This window comes from Leopardus geoffroyi, chromosome C3, assembly GCF_018350155.1.
Source record: "Leopardus geoffroyi isolate Oge1 chromosome C3, O.geoffroyi_Oge1_pat1.0, whole genome shotgun sequence".
In the NCBI taxonomy this organism is placed as follows: domain Eukaryota; kingdom Metazoa; phylum Chordata; class Mammalia; order Carnivora; family Felidae; genus Leopardus; species Leopardus geoffroyi.
This window is the reverse complement of record NC_059338.1, coordinates 110,886,178-110,899,339: the sequence shown is the minus strand read 5'-3', so window position 1 is coordinate 110,899,339 and position 13,162 is coordinate 110,886,178. Positions and strand designations below refer to the sequence as shown.

Below are 13,162 nucleotides of genomic sequence, written 5' to 3'. Positions count from 1 at the left end.
GCATTGGAGCGCTGGAGCACTGATTGCGGACCAGCAGATCCAGAGCGGCCACAGCGCGGAGCCACCGGCGCCCACTGGTCCCCAAAGCTGCCAATCGAGGCGTAATCCTGTAGGAATTTCTCCCGGGTTTAGCTGGGAGTCACATTGCCGCCTCCTCTCCCCCTGACGCCCGGAGGAGCTGGGAGAAGCAGGCAAGGGAGGGAGGGAGGGAGTGGGAGGAGGAGGAACGGAGGAGGAGGAGGTGGAGGAGGAGGAGGAGGAGGAGGAGGAGGAGGAGGAGGAGGAGGAGGAGGAGGAGGAGGAGGAGGAGGAGGAGGAGGAGGAGGAGGATCGGGGGAGGGAGGCGGCGGCGGCGGGAGAGGAGGAGGGGCGCAGCCGCTGAGCCACTAGCCCCGCTCGGACGCGCTTCTCTCCAGATACTCCCGGAGCTCCAGCCGCGCGGACCGCCCGCCCTGACCGCTCTGCCCCCAAACTTCAGCTGCAGCTACATTCCAAGCCATCTAATTTATTCCTCAAAACCAGCAACTGAGCCGCGACACTGGGAAGGAGTCCGCGGAGGAGTAAAACAGCAGCAGAGCAAGAAGAGCTCTAGAGAACAGCCTCCCAGGAGCAACAACTCGGCTTCGGGAGTGTAGAAACCAACAAGTGAGAAAAGCGCCGCATTCCCGGGGCGCAGCCGCGGGCGGCGAGAGCAGGCGCAGGAGGAGCCAGCTAGCGCCCCTGAGCCGGGAGCCCCAGTCCCCGAGCCCAAGCCGCGGTCGTTGCGGCTGCTCTGCCCCGGATCCTTCTGTACCGGCTGCGCCGGGCGCTAGGCAGTAGGCTTCGTTTCGCCCTCGTTGCAAGCGGCGGCTGGGAGCAGCCGGTCCCCGGGGAATATGCGGCGCGCTTGGATCCTGCTCACCTTGGGCTTGGTGGCCTGCGTGTCGGCGGAGTCGGTGAGTGGGCCAGGAGGGGGAAGCGCGCGCCGTTTCGGGTGCTCGGGGCCGCGGGGAGTCCGCAGCGCCCGCGGGCAATCGGGCAGCGCCTCCTGGGGGATCCCTATCCCCGCTCCCCACCCGGACCTGGCGCTTGGTCCCCGGAGATCTACTGGGACAAATGCGCTCGCTCCTCCACCACTTTCCCCCTTGCCTTCCTTCCCGCAGAAAAGCGCTGCTCGCCGGAGTTGCCGCGAGGTCCCCGGGGATGAGGGTGCGAGAATCGCAGTTTTGTCTAACCGCAGAGGCCCGTGGAGTCGCTCGCAACTTCGCCCTCGAGGGGTCTTGCTGCCTGGCCCGAGAAGGACCTAGGGAAAGGGGGGGGGGGGTGGCAGAACAGTCGGAGGGCCGGCGAGGGAACCCGTCCCCTCCGCGCGCTGGGCGAGACCCAGGGACAACCTGGAAACTTTGGGGTCCTCTCCTCCACACATCACCCCCCACGCTAGCTTAGCTTTCCTACTCAGTTGAATGCAAATTCTGGGGAGGTGGGGTTCCGATTTAAGAAATCTGAGAGTGTCCGGGGAGGAAAGTTTCAGAAGTTCTTTTGTTTGATGTTCTCTGTGGCTGGGGCCAGGTAGCAGACACTTCGTGGAAAGCCTACCCGCCCCCCCCCCCCCCCCCCCCCCCCCCCGCCGAGGCCCAGTCCCGCGAGGGTCCCGCGAGGTGCGCGGAACGCGCCGGAAAATGCTGGGGCCCGGGGCTCTGGAATCCCAGTCCTGCGGCGACCCCTCCTCCTTGAGGGACGGAGGGCGGCCCCGCGGGCCCTTAGGGGCAGGAGGACATTTTAATACGGATTACCCTGGAGTGCAGCTTGCCGGACCTGGCCGGGTGCGGGTGACACCAAGCTCGGCCTCGGGTCGCCTGGCCATCGGGGACCGAGGCTTTCAGCCTGCCACGCTTGTCCTCGCGGGCTCTGGCAGGGGTGCTTCCGAGGGCCGGTGGAGTTTCTTCTCCCGCCCGGGTCGGCTGCGGGCACCCAGCCTCCCTCCGGCCGCGGCAATGGGAACTTATATTCTCCTCCTTTGGGTCGAGTTTCTGGGGCTGGAGTTTGTTTCCTACGTCGCCCGATGAGCGCCCTCTAAAGGGATCTGCCTCCTGGGCTTAGAAAAACCCTACCTGGGCGCCCCGAGCTTTGCCAGGCTAAGGTGGAAGCCTGAGCACCCAGATACTGTCTGCAGCCTCAGTGCGTTCCGGGGCTTCGGTGACGGAGTGCAGCAGTTTCTGACCTTTTTTAGCTCCCCATACCTCCTCCTTTTGCCACCTAGTAACTCGACCAGGGATGGTTTTGTGAATTTTTCCTCCTCGCCTTCGGAGTGTTACTTCCCTCTCCCTTCTCCCTCTTTTTGGAGTTGAAGCAGCAGTTCAGGAGTTGAAAACCTCTTGGGCACTGAGCAGCAGATGGGCGTTTTCCATCAGTGTGGGAGCCGCTGTGTGTGCCAGCAAGGTCCCCAAACGTTACTTGAGATTGAAAAACAGGTAGAATTGTACACTGTACACAGAAGAGATGAGTATTTGGGTGCTTGGGCTGTAAAACAGAACTGCGAGCCTTATCAGTATTTCTCTTTGGCAAATGATGGGCTAATCCGTTGGGACTGGTAATCTCCCAGCCAGTTATGAACTTTGACTCATTGTACACAAAAAGGAAGAGATTCTCTGTTTATTTCAGGAAAAAAAAAAAAAAAAACAAAAAACGTTATTGCTTATCTCGTTGCAAAACAGGGCAAAGGGAGAACTCCCTCTAAAGGTTTTCAAGAGAAGCCTGCCTAAAAGGCTGTACAGGGGTAAGGAAGTCCTTCTTTTGGTCAAATCCTGTTCAGGATTTGCCAGGACGTGTTTGGGGATTCTCCAGAAAGAATGTCTCTATTTTCTGGTTCTCTGGATTTTTGCATAAATCTGATATTGCTCCTTATGGAAGCTTTGTGGCTGAACTGTTTTCCTACCTGGTGACACCTTTCCCCTGAACTCTCTTTGTGGATCTAATATTTTTCATTTCCTACCAGGATTAGATGCTTTCCCAGTGAGCTCCTTCACTGTGGTCGATACCCTTTTCAGTAATTGGACTACCATCCAGAAGTGTGATTAGATATTTTTAAAATGTCAACTTGGAGACTCTAGCAGAGAGTCTTTGTTAGGCTGTTTCAAAGCCCAGGATGGCCACTAGTCCATATCAATTACTTTTTAGTTTCTGTTTCATGTATAGCGGCATCAACGTAGGTGAAGTTGATAGACTTAATTTTTTAACAATTAGCTATTACAGCACGTTATTTCCAGTACCTCGTATTTTAATTTGAAAACTGCAGCAGTTTCCTGGGAATTAGAAGTAGTTAGAGGTCCTCCGAGCTTTAAGTCTGTCTTTGTAAAGAGGAAAGGAAAAATGTCTGCAGTTATTGAATTCTTGAGTTTTATACTAAGCACAAGGCAAGGTGAGGGCGAAGAGGTTCTTAGCAATGAAGGCTCAAAGCTATCTGTGAGAAGAAACTGTGGCCCTTCCTTTCTGGATGCTGGAGACAGCAGTGGTGATGCATTCATACTTTGCACCAGCAGGTTAGGGCTTTCGCTGCGGGAACACCATGTGAGGGGAAAGACTGACTGAGTGTGGCGGTAGTGATATGCTGCTGTTTTTCTATCCATTTCTTTTTTTAATGTGACTGTTTATCTTTAGAAATAATATATTGCAGACTGCTATAGACACATAATTGGAACTGGAAATATGTTTAAGAAGAGGAAGTGTTTTGAACTAGTGGAGGTTTATACACATGTTTCAGTGTGTGTGAATTAAAAGAAACTGTCAAGTCATTTGGACCCATGCGTTACCTCTCAGTGCATTATAAAAGGCAGGCTTTGGAAAGTTTGCATTAGAGAGAAAAATAGAATTGGAACCATATAACTTTTTCAGTTCTTTAAAAAAATATATTTTGGCTGCTCTAGTAATGAAACAAATTACTTTTGCTGGGGAATTTTATAGAATTTCTGTTTCTCTTTTAGCTGGGTGTTAGCAGTAGGTAGACATCATTGGAGAAAGATCTTGTAAGATCAGGCTTGTGAAAGATGATTGTCCTAAAAGGAATTAGAGTTTGCTCTCCAATTCCTGTTCCTGGGGCCTGGTACATCTAGTTTTGAAGGGCTGTGTAACATGATTACTCACATAGCACCTTGAATAATCATTAGTTTGGAGAGGATTTCAAAAGATTACCTAGTTTTTTTCCTGGGCAGGACTAATTCTCAAGTCTCCAGAAGCCCTGGGAGACCTGCCTGGTCAGCCACAGGTGGCCTGGAGTCTCCTCAGGTTGGCAAAGCCCTGAGGCTGATCCAGCCACCCAGAATCCCGACAGCTCTGTCATTAAGGTTTATAAGGAGTCTGGTCAAGCCACTGTGCTATTTGGCATGTCAGCTGGCAGTGATCCAATAGGTGGTATAAGGAATGTCATCTGGGTTTAGATTCTCACAACACAGTCCCTTTTCAACACTGCCAAAAATCAAACTAAATGATCTTGCTCATCATTTCCTTCTTTTTTTTATATTAAAACTTGTTTAATGTTTATTTATTTTTGAGAGAGGGAGAGAGAGACAGAGACAGAGTGTGAGCAGGGGAGGGGCAGAGAGAGAGAGAGACATAGAATCCGAAGCAGGCTCCAGGCTCTGAGCTGTCAGCACAGAGCCCGACGTGGGGCTCGAACTCAACAAACAGTGAGATCGTGACCTGAGCGAAAGTCAGAGACTTAACTGATTGAGCCACGCAGGCATCCCTCATCATTTCGTTCTTACCATGGAAGAAGACCTGCCATTTCTGCCACCATCAGCAGTACACTCCAGTATCTCAAAATCACCTAATTCTTTCATGGCCCAGAAGCCAAAATAAACTTTTAGAGGAAAAAAAAAAAACAAACAAACCCCAAAAAGCAGGAAGGAATGAGGAGAGGCTTTGATGAAAATAAGCTAGTCTTATTTACTTTTTTTTAGTTGTGCCAGTACCATCGTCTTCATTCTAGGCTTTTGGATTTGAATTTTGAAGACATCCTTGACTCATTCCACTTTGTTGACGTCCATGTCCAGTTGGACGTTAAATCCACCTATGTGGTCATTCCACAAACACTGTTCAGCACCTACTGAATGCCCGAGAGAAAGCAATGAACAAACCAGGCAAACTCCTCTGTGTTCTTGGAGCTCACATTCTAGTGATCCAGGTAGCTTCCTCTTTAGTTTTGTCTTTCTTGGGACCTGTGCCTTTATGTCAGCAGCTTTTTAGCTGTCCTTCCTGCCCAGATGTTCACTTGCTGTTTGATTTATCCTGTACCAGTCTGATGGTGTTCCCATGGTCCTCAAACCTCCGTGTTTCCTTGTTATCATGGCATGGAATCTAACTAAATATCTCTGCCAGGTTTAGAAGATGCTCATAATATTGCTCTTTCCTATTTCTTCCCCCTTGATCACTCCCATCATGTCTCCCAGCACCTGCCTGCTGGCCTCACTGTCATGAACACTCTTGGGACACAGCCACCTCTTTAGTGTTTCTCCTTTAACATTCTGTTGATTGAGACCCAAGCCCCAGATGGCCTTTCATGTTTGACTGAGCCCTTGTTTTTATCTTTCTGTAAACGATACAGCAGACTAATGATGAGAATCGTTGGAAGCGTGTAAAAATACAGATTTCGGGGCTTCATCTCAGACTTACATGATCAGTAGCCTGAAAGGGGGTGGGGTATTTTTATGAAGCATCTCAGGTGATTTTAATGAATCAGCCACATTTGGGAACCACTGGTCTGGGTCACATACTTTTCCCCTTCTTATAAGCCATTCTGTGTTGCTTGGTGGGCTCCTGGCAGTGTATAGCTGTGTGACCTTGGGAACCACTGCAAACACGAAGGGCTTTGGCATGGGAGGCAGACAAGCTGGGTTCACATGCTGGTACTTTGCCACTTACTATAGTACTTGGACAAGATGCTACGACTCCAAGTCACTTGAAAAAATACATATGTACATGTGTATAATTTGGACCTGAATGCCTTTATGACATGATTATTGTGGGCATAAAATGAGGGTGCATAGGAGTGGTGGTTGAGGCACAGAAAGTACTGAGTGGTTTTTTGCTTCCTTTCTTGGCCTCTGTTTTCTTGTCTATGAAATGTGGGAGCTGTATAAGATGTTCTTAAGCCCTCTGACATTCTAAGAGGTGAATTTTCTCTTCCATTGAGATTGATGCCATATAAGGGGAGGGCCCTCTTTTCACACATTTCACCCCTGCTCAGTGCTGAGCTTGGTAAATAACTGTTAATGATCCATACTTAAATGCAGGTGCCCGTGGCAAGGGCAGTCGGGATCCATCATTTCTGCTGAAGCTCAGCTTTGCCCTGGCCACTGAAAGCAGTGTGTCTGGGATCAACTGAATCCACCAACCCATGGGTGTACCTGGGCTAGTTTGCCAGTTTTGACTCACTAGACCTCAGTTTCATCAACATTGCAGTGTTGGCGTGAAGAGTAAACAAGACGAGGTCAAGTCCTGCAGTCATTGGTGTACATCCATGCTTCCTCCTGTTTGGTTCCATTGAGATTCTAGCAGACTGGAAGGAGAGAGTCATGTCTGTATTGCATGCTGGAGTGAAGCTGGTCATCTGAAAGGAGGTAGCAGGGCTGGTGAGGGAATGTTGGGCAGTGGGGGTGGGGGGAGTGGAGAAAGAGAGTATTTTTTGAGAGTAGAAATGCATGAAATTTCTCCTTTTAGCAATTTGAGTTTCAGTTCCTACTATTAAAAAATCTCACTGTGTTTTGACAAGTCTGTTTCTGGGGCTGCATTAGTTTTAGCAACAAGGCTGGAGGGGTGACTGCCTCTGAATAGCAAAGAACACTGTTGAAATAGAATTGTGAATGTTTTTCTTGATTATCTCAAAGAATTGGTAGGACTGGGAGAAGGGGAGAAACCTTGAAGTCTTTGGAGATTTCCTATTTGAATTTCATATCAGCAGAGAGAGGCCAACTGGTATGCACTCAGTGGTGTGAGAGCCAGCTCCTGGTCTTGGACTTCAAGCTATGGAAAATGTTGTTAAAGACAAGACACGTTTTTACATTTTTTTCCTCTGCTGTTCAATTCGTTTTGTCGAAAATGTCACAAAGATGCAGAAAGTGTGCCCTTTACAAAGCATTTGGATGTTTATTTTCTTTGATGATTATACAGGTATATTAAATACAAATAGTACTGGTATTTAAGGAGTATGTGCAATTAATAGAGTTTAGTCTCATGATAAGATGACACATGGAATGAGATACTCTTAATCTTAAGGGAAGATTATTTTTTTCTAGTTCTTACCAAGAAAGAGTAAAAGTCAAATATTAGTTTTGTGTGGTATATTATTAAATATAAAGACAGCAGAAATAAGTGTACAATATTTAGGGCAAAAGTGAGGTTTTGCATACACGCAGTTCATTATCTTAATCCCTGTGGGACCTCAGCTTCCCTGTGTATAAAATGATGGAGTGAACTAGAAGAATTTTCTGTCTTTAACATCTAGTTTTTCTATATGCTTCCGGGTAAGATTGGAGAAATGTTAAGATTAACTTAATCAATAAGTAATTATTAAGCTCCTGCCAAATACTTACTATTTTATTACTGAAACAAGGAATTCATTCACATTACTGAAAGGTAAGTCATTTCCAAGAGCTGATGGTGATCAGTTAACTTGAATGGAGTGTTCATCATGTACTGGGATTATATACGTTGCTCTGAATGTTCATGATCTAGTGTTTTCTCATATTTTCTGACACAAGCCAGTGTAGCATGAAGTTGATGTGATGGAATTCACTTTCAGTCTCGACAGAAGAAACCGTAACTTGTTGATATAATTTGGGGGGCTTTTTTTCTTTTAAGTTTATTTATTTATTTTGAGAGAGAACAAGAGCCTGTGAGTGGGGTGGGGTAGAGAGACAGATATTCCAAAGCCTCCCGACATGGGGCTCGAACTCATGAACCATGAGATCATGACTTGAGCCAAAATCCACAGTTGATACTTAGCCAGTTGAGCCACCCAAGCACCCCAACTGACACACCCCGGCGCCCCTAATTTAGAGGGCTTTTTAAAAAAAAAATTTTTAATGTTTATTTTTGAGAGAGAGAGACAGAGCATGAGCAGGGGAGGGGCAGAGAGAGAAAGAGACACAGAATCTGAAGCAGGCACCAGGCTCTGAGCTGTCAGCACAGAGCCCAGTGCAGGGCTTGAACCCATGAACCCTGAGATCATGACCTGAGCCAAAGTTGGACGCTCAACCTAGTGAGCCACCCAGGCGCCCGTTAGAGGGCTTTTTAAGGCATAAGTCACTGACGGGTCTCAGGCTTCTCATTTGGTTTCTGGCCTAGATGCCCATTTCTAGAGAGGGGACTTTAACTGGTGCCTTCCCCTCAGCTCCTCTCTGTAGCACTGGAACCCAGTGTAAGTGCTGTGGTCACCACAAACAAGAATCTAAATGAGCAGGCAGTATGGTAGACCGGCTCAGAGCCTGGTCATTGGAGGTCAGACTTGCCTGGGTTTGAATCCCCTTCACTGTGTAACTTGAGACAGTTTTCTTAACCACTCTGTGCTCAGTTTTCTCCTCTATAAAATGGAATATTCTAAACAAGATTTTTAGGATTATGCGAGACAGAATATGTAGGAGCTTTTAACACATGTTCATGTTTTATGTCATGTGTTAGTTACTATTCTTCTGATTCATGGTTTTCTGCCTCCTTAAAGAGTGGGGGCTTTGTACACTACATGGGCTTATCTGATCAGCTGCAGCCCAGAGAGTGGCCCAGGAGATGAACGATTGAGTCTGCTCTTTTTTTTTTTTTTTCTTTTTTTTTTTTAATGTTTATTTATTTTTGAGAAAGAGACAGAGACGGTGTGCGAGTGTTAGAGGGGCTGAGAGACAGGGAGACACAGAATCCAAAGCAGGCTCCAGGCTCTGAGTTATAAGCACGAACCGTGAGATCGTGACCTGAGCTGAAGTCAGATGATCAACCGATTGAGCCATCTAGGTGCCCCGAGCCTGCTCTTTCATAGCTGGGGTTCTCTTTGCTGATTTGAGGAGGCCTAGCTCTATGTTGAGACATTGGAGATATGTTTGGATTCAGCTTTTCTTCTAAACATGGGTGATGTGAGAGGATATGTCATTAGTTATTTCTGAAAGGGTCTTTGCAGGAACTAGATGAAACTGTGAGTGTTAAGATGTGAATGCTCATTTTTTCCAGTAATTTTACCTTTTCAAATCTATCCAAAGGAAATACTCATAGCTGGGTAAAATGTGTTTATTGAAGATTTATTAATAATAGTTAAAAAATGGAAACAACTTGAGTGTATAATAATAGATTAGTTAAATAAAAGATTCTAAATTATACATTAAATATACAGCCATTAAAAATATGTTTGAAGAATGTTTATAACTTGGAAACTGTTTATAATAGACAAAAAGTCTGATAAAAAGCTATATATAGTGACACTAAGGTTATATTAAATAAATTTATATGTGTATGCATAGATCTGTACATGTGATAAAATGCACAGAACTAAATATATGCATCCACACAGATACAGACGAGTACAAGTGAAATTTAGGAACTCTGAATAAGATTAGTGGATTGTGTCAATGTCAATATCCTTGTGATAGTCATGATAGTTTTATGAAATGTTACCATTGGCGGAAACTGGATAAAGAGTAGAAGAGATTTCTTTGTATTATTTCTTACAACTGCATGTGAGTCTGTAATTATCTCAACAAAAAAAATCAATTTGAAAAGATGGCGCCAGATGCAGAGAGTTTTACAAGTACATTCTGCCGATCCTTGAAGGAGTAGATAATAATTGTTGTTATAGAGCTTCCAGAATGATAGAGGCTGTTCTTCTTCATTTTATCAGGTTAGCATTACTGTATGTCAAAATCAGACAGGGAGGGCATAGGAAACAAATCTACAGGCCAGCTTCACTTAATGATGCCAAAAATTTACGTATAACATTATCAAACTGAAAATGGCAGCTTACTAAAAAACTGATGCAGCCAAATAGAGTTTATCCAAGGAATGCTTCAACATCAGAAAAGCAATGCAGTGAACAGTTGAAGGGAGATAACAATACAATCATCTCAATAGATGCAGGAAACATCTGAGAAAAGATTGTAAAAATGTTAATACAAGGGTCTCTAATTTCTGGTTAACTGAAGGTTTACTATTTAGGGTTAGTACATCTGTGCTGATGGCTCCGATTCACTTGACATGTTTAGCAACCAAAAGATCACTGTTTACTGAGTCGTGAGGCAACAGTGTCTAGTTGCCTGGGTGACAGGTGTGTGACAGTGCAATGAAGTATGGGGTCATAACATATGTAGATTCTAATCCATATGAACTTGTAGTTCTGGCTTTGCCGAGTTTCAGTTTTGTGCTCTCCCAAATTAAGATGGTCTTCAGGGTTTTGGAATCCAGTGTATTGGGGTTTGGTTTTCGGTATTACCACTTGAAATCCACGTGACCTCGAGGAAATTTCTTATCATTTCTGACCTTGTGTTTTCAGTGTAAGACCGAGAATTATAATATTTTGCTTTTTGGTTATTTTGAAGATTAGCTTCAGTAATGACTGAAAACTTCTAACGTGCTTTAAGCACATTTGATTCTTTCCTTCTAGCTTTAAATTTTGTGATTCTGGAATACATTCTACGTGCATAAATATGTATGCATATGTTTTTTTTGTTTCTCACTTGCATTTTGACCCCTGACACCAAGGGCCATGTATTTTCACAAATTTATGACCAGTTTATTTTTTACCAGGCAGGGTGTGATGCCGAATTATACTTTCTTTCTGCCATCATCTGTTTCCTCAGTTACATTCAGCTAAAGCTCAAAAGAGACTTGCATATAAGTTGAAAATTTAGTTAAGACTTCATGAAAGCTTCATAAAACCTGACATAGTACTTGGGATTACCATTGTAAATGCTTACAGAAGGTCAGTATTGGAATCTTATGCTGTAAACCCTGATTTATCTGTTAGGTTTGCTAATGAATTAAAATCTTAATTTTATTTCTGCCCCGCTTTGAACTCATTTAGATAAGAGTGGTGAGTATTTTTATTTCATAATTTGGGCATCCCCCTGCCTTTTGAAAGTTCACATTAGGCTATTGCATTTTTATGTAAGACCTATCTTAGTACCTGTTTTCACTAACTGAAAGAAATCTGAAGAGAATTTTCGCTTTTACGAAACAAGGCAAGAAGTGAAAATACGTTGAGCGTTTGTTTTGTGGTGAGCCATTATGGAGGTGGCATGTACCCTAAGCATCAAGAGGGGCACCGCCAGTCTCCTTCCTGTGGAACTACACACAGCATCTTCGCATCAAACCACTGCAGCTTTGAACTGTGTGAGCATCTGTGCTTTATCTTGATTCGTTTTGTGTATCCATTAGCAAGATGTGTCCTAAGATACCAGAAAAGCCTAAGGGAGGTTATTTTTTGGGTCTGGGAATGCTCAAAGGTTTTCCCGTATAAATTACTGGTAATTGCTTCTTCGCTTTCTGCCACTTTGGCTTACGAAAGGTTTCATGGGAACTCTCTGCTTTCGGATAGCGAGAGGAAACTGTATTAGATTTGATTAGATTTTGTAATGGTTCTGATTGGTTATTGAATGAAGTTTTATGTTTGGTAAGTCAATCAGTTAAGACTTAAATCATCTTGGCACATCGACCAAGAGCAAAGTTCTTTGCTGGTCTTGCAAGGTAAAAAAAGAAATTATGACATGATACCTACCTTTAAGCAACTGTCATCTACCTTTTGAATATTTAGGGGAATTGAAGATGTATTGGGCCCATAGATAACATGTGCATTATATGTATCAGTCTGAATCTAGTTAGACATACCTAGCAATCAAAACTGTCAAAGAATATACCTACAATTGAGAGGGATAAGAAGAACCCCTTGTAGAAGAGAAGTCACTGCTTTCCCAGAAAAGCAAAAACAAAACCTTCTTTGAAGTGGCATGATGTGTTGGAGAAAAATAATTCTATTCATGACCTGAAGACATTTGATGTTCAAATTTTTTTCTCTTTCCCCATGTGTTCTCTGAGGAAAGACATCTGGGTATTAAGATGTATGAAAGACACAAAGATTAAGAAATTGTTTAGAACCTGAATAATTTCTTGGTGTTTGTATCCGAGGGGAAAGAAACCTTACGTTTCATATAGTCTAATTTTCCATACTCTGTAAACTTGGGGCTCTGACAGGTGAGAACTGGACCTTATGTGTTTGGCTAAGATCAAATCGTCTTAACTGATGAATGAAAGAGGTATAAAAGTGTCAGGATGATTTTTATTTTATTCTTTTGGACTCTGCCTTTTCATTATGTAACAATGGATTTAGGGCTGGAATTGACTTTTAAAGGGAAACCCATCAGTATTTGTCCAATATCATATAGTTAGTGGTAGAGCTATATATTGGACCTAGGCCATCTGATTTGTTAGTTTTTTTTTTTTTTTTTTTTTTTTTTTACCATAAAACATTCCCTTTCTGGCTCCTTCTTCTCCTTCATTGTGCACATTAATGATTAGCACCTAATACACTTACTTCTGGCCCATGGTTGGTACGTAAATGCAATATCAAATGGAACATACATTATATGTCATAGGCTCTGAATCAGTGTGGTTAATGTGTTCTGTGCAAAATGAATAATTTAAAATGATGTTTAGATAATTTTTTAACTTGCAGCAAAACTTGTGCTCTGGTGGACTCGATTATTATCCACAAACATTTTGGCTAATTCAGGGAGGAGAACAGAAAGCACTAGGGTTTGGAGATACCAGGGGCTGACGTAAATCCTAGGAAGATTGTGGAGACTTGTAGACAGAAAAGGAGATGAAAGTTTCTTGGAGATAAGAATCAAAACTAGAAGCAAAGTCCTCATGAATTAATACCACATTTTATGGGATTAAAAAAAGCTGCTATGGTAGGTTGAGGGAAGAAGAGCATTCCTTAGATTTTTATACTAAAAATATGTCAGTGCTTTCCTGGAAAAGAGAGGCTGAGGCACTTCTGATCCAGGTAGAAGTACTTTTTTGCTCAGTTCCTTTTGCTGGTGTTGGGCGTAGGGTCATCTTTTCTCCCAACATTTTTCTCTTGAAAACATTTTTGGTAAATCTTAGCGTAATAACATAAATATATTTGCCTCATAGTTTTTCAGAAAATAAGTCT

At 44.1% G+C, this 13,162-nt stretch overlaps 1 protein-coding gene across 1 annotated transcript in view; it reads left to right on the top strand.

Annotated features, from left to right (window-relative positions):
- The first annotated feature begins 305 nt into the window (after nt 1-305).
- The window catches only part of SDC2 (syndecan 2), a 101,974-nt gene continuing 89,117 nt past the window's right edge, over nt 306-13,162 (top strand). The window contains exon 1 of the mRNA XM_045454150.1: nt 306-935. Coding sequence (XP_045310106.1) covers nt 876-935 — 60 coding nt within the window. The 5' untranslated portion in view covers nt 306-875. The remainder of the gene's footprint in view (nt 936-13,162) is intronic.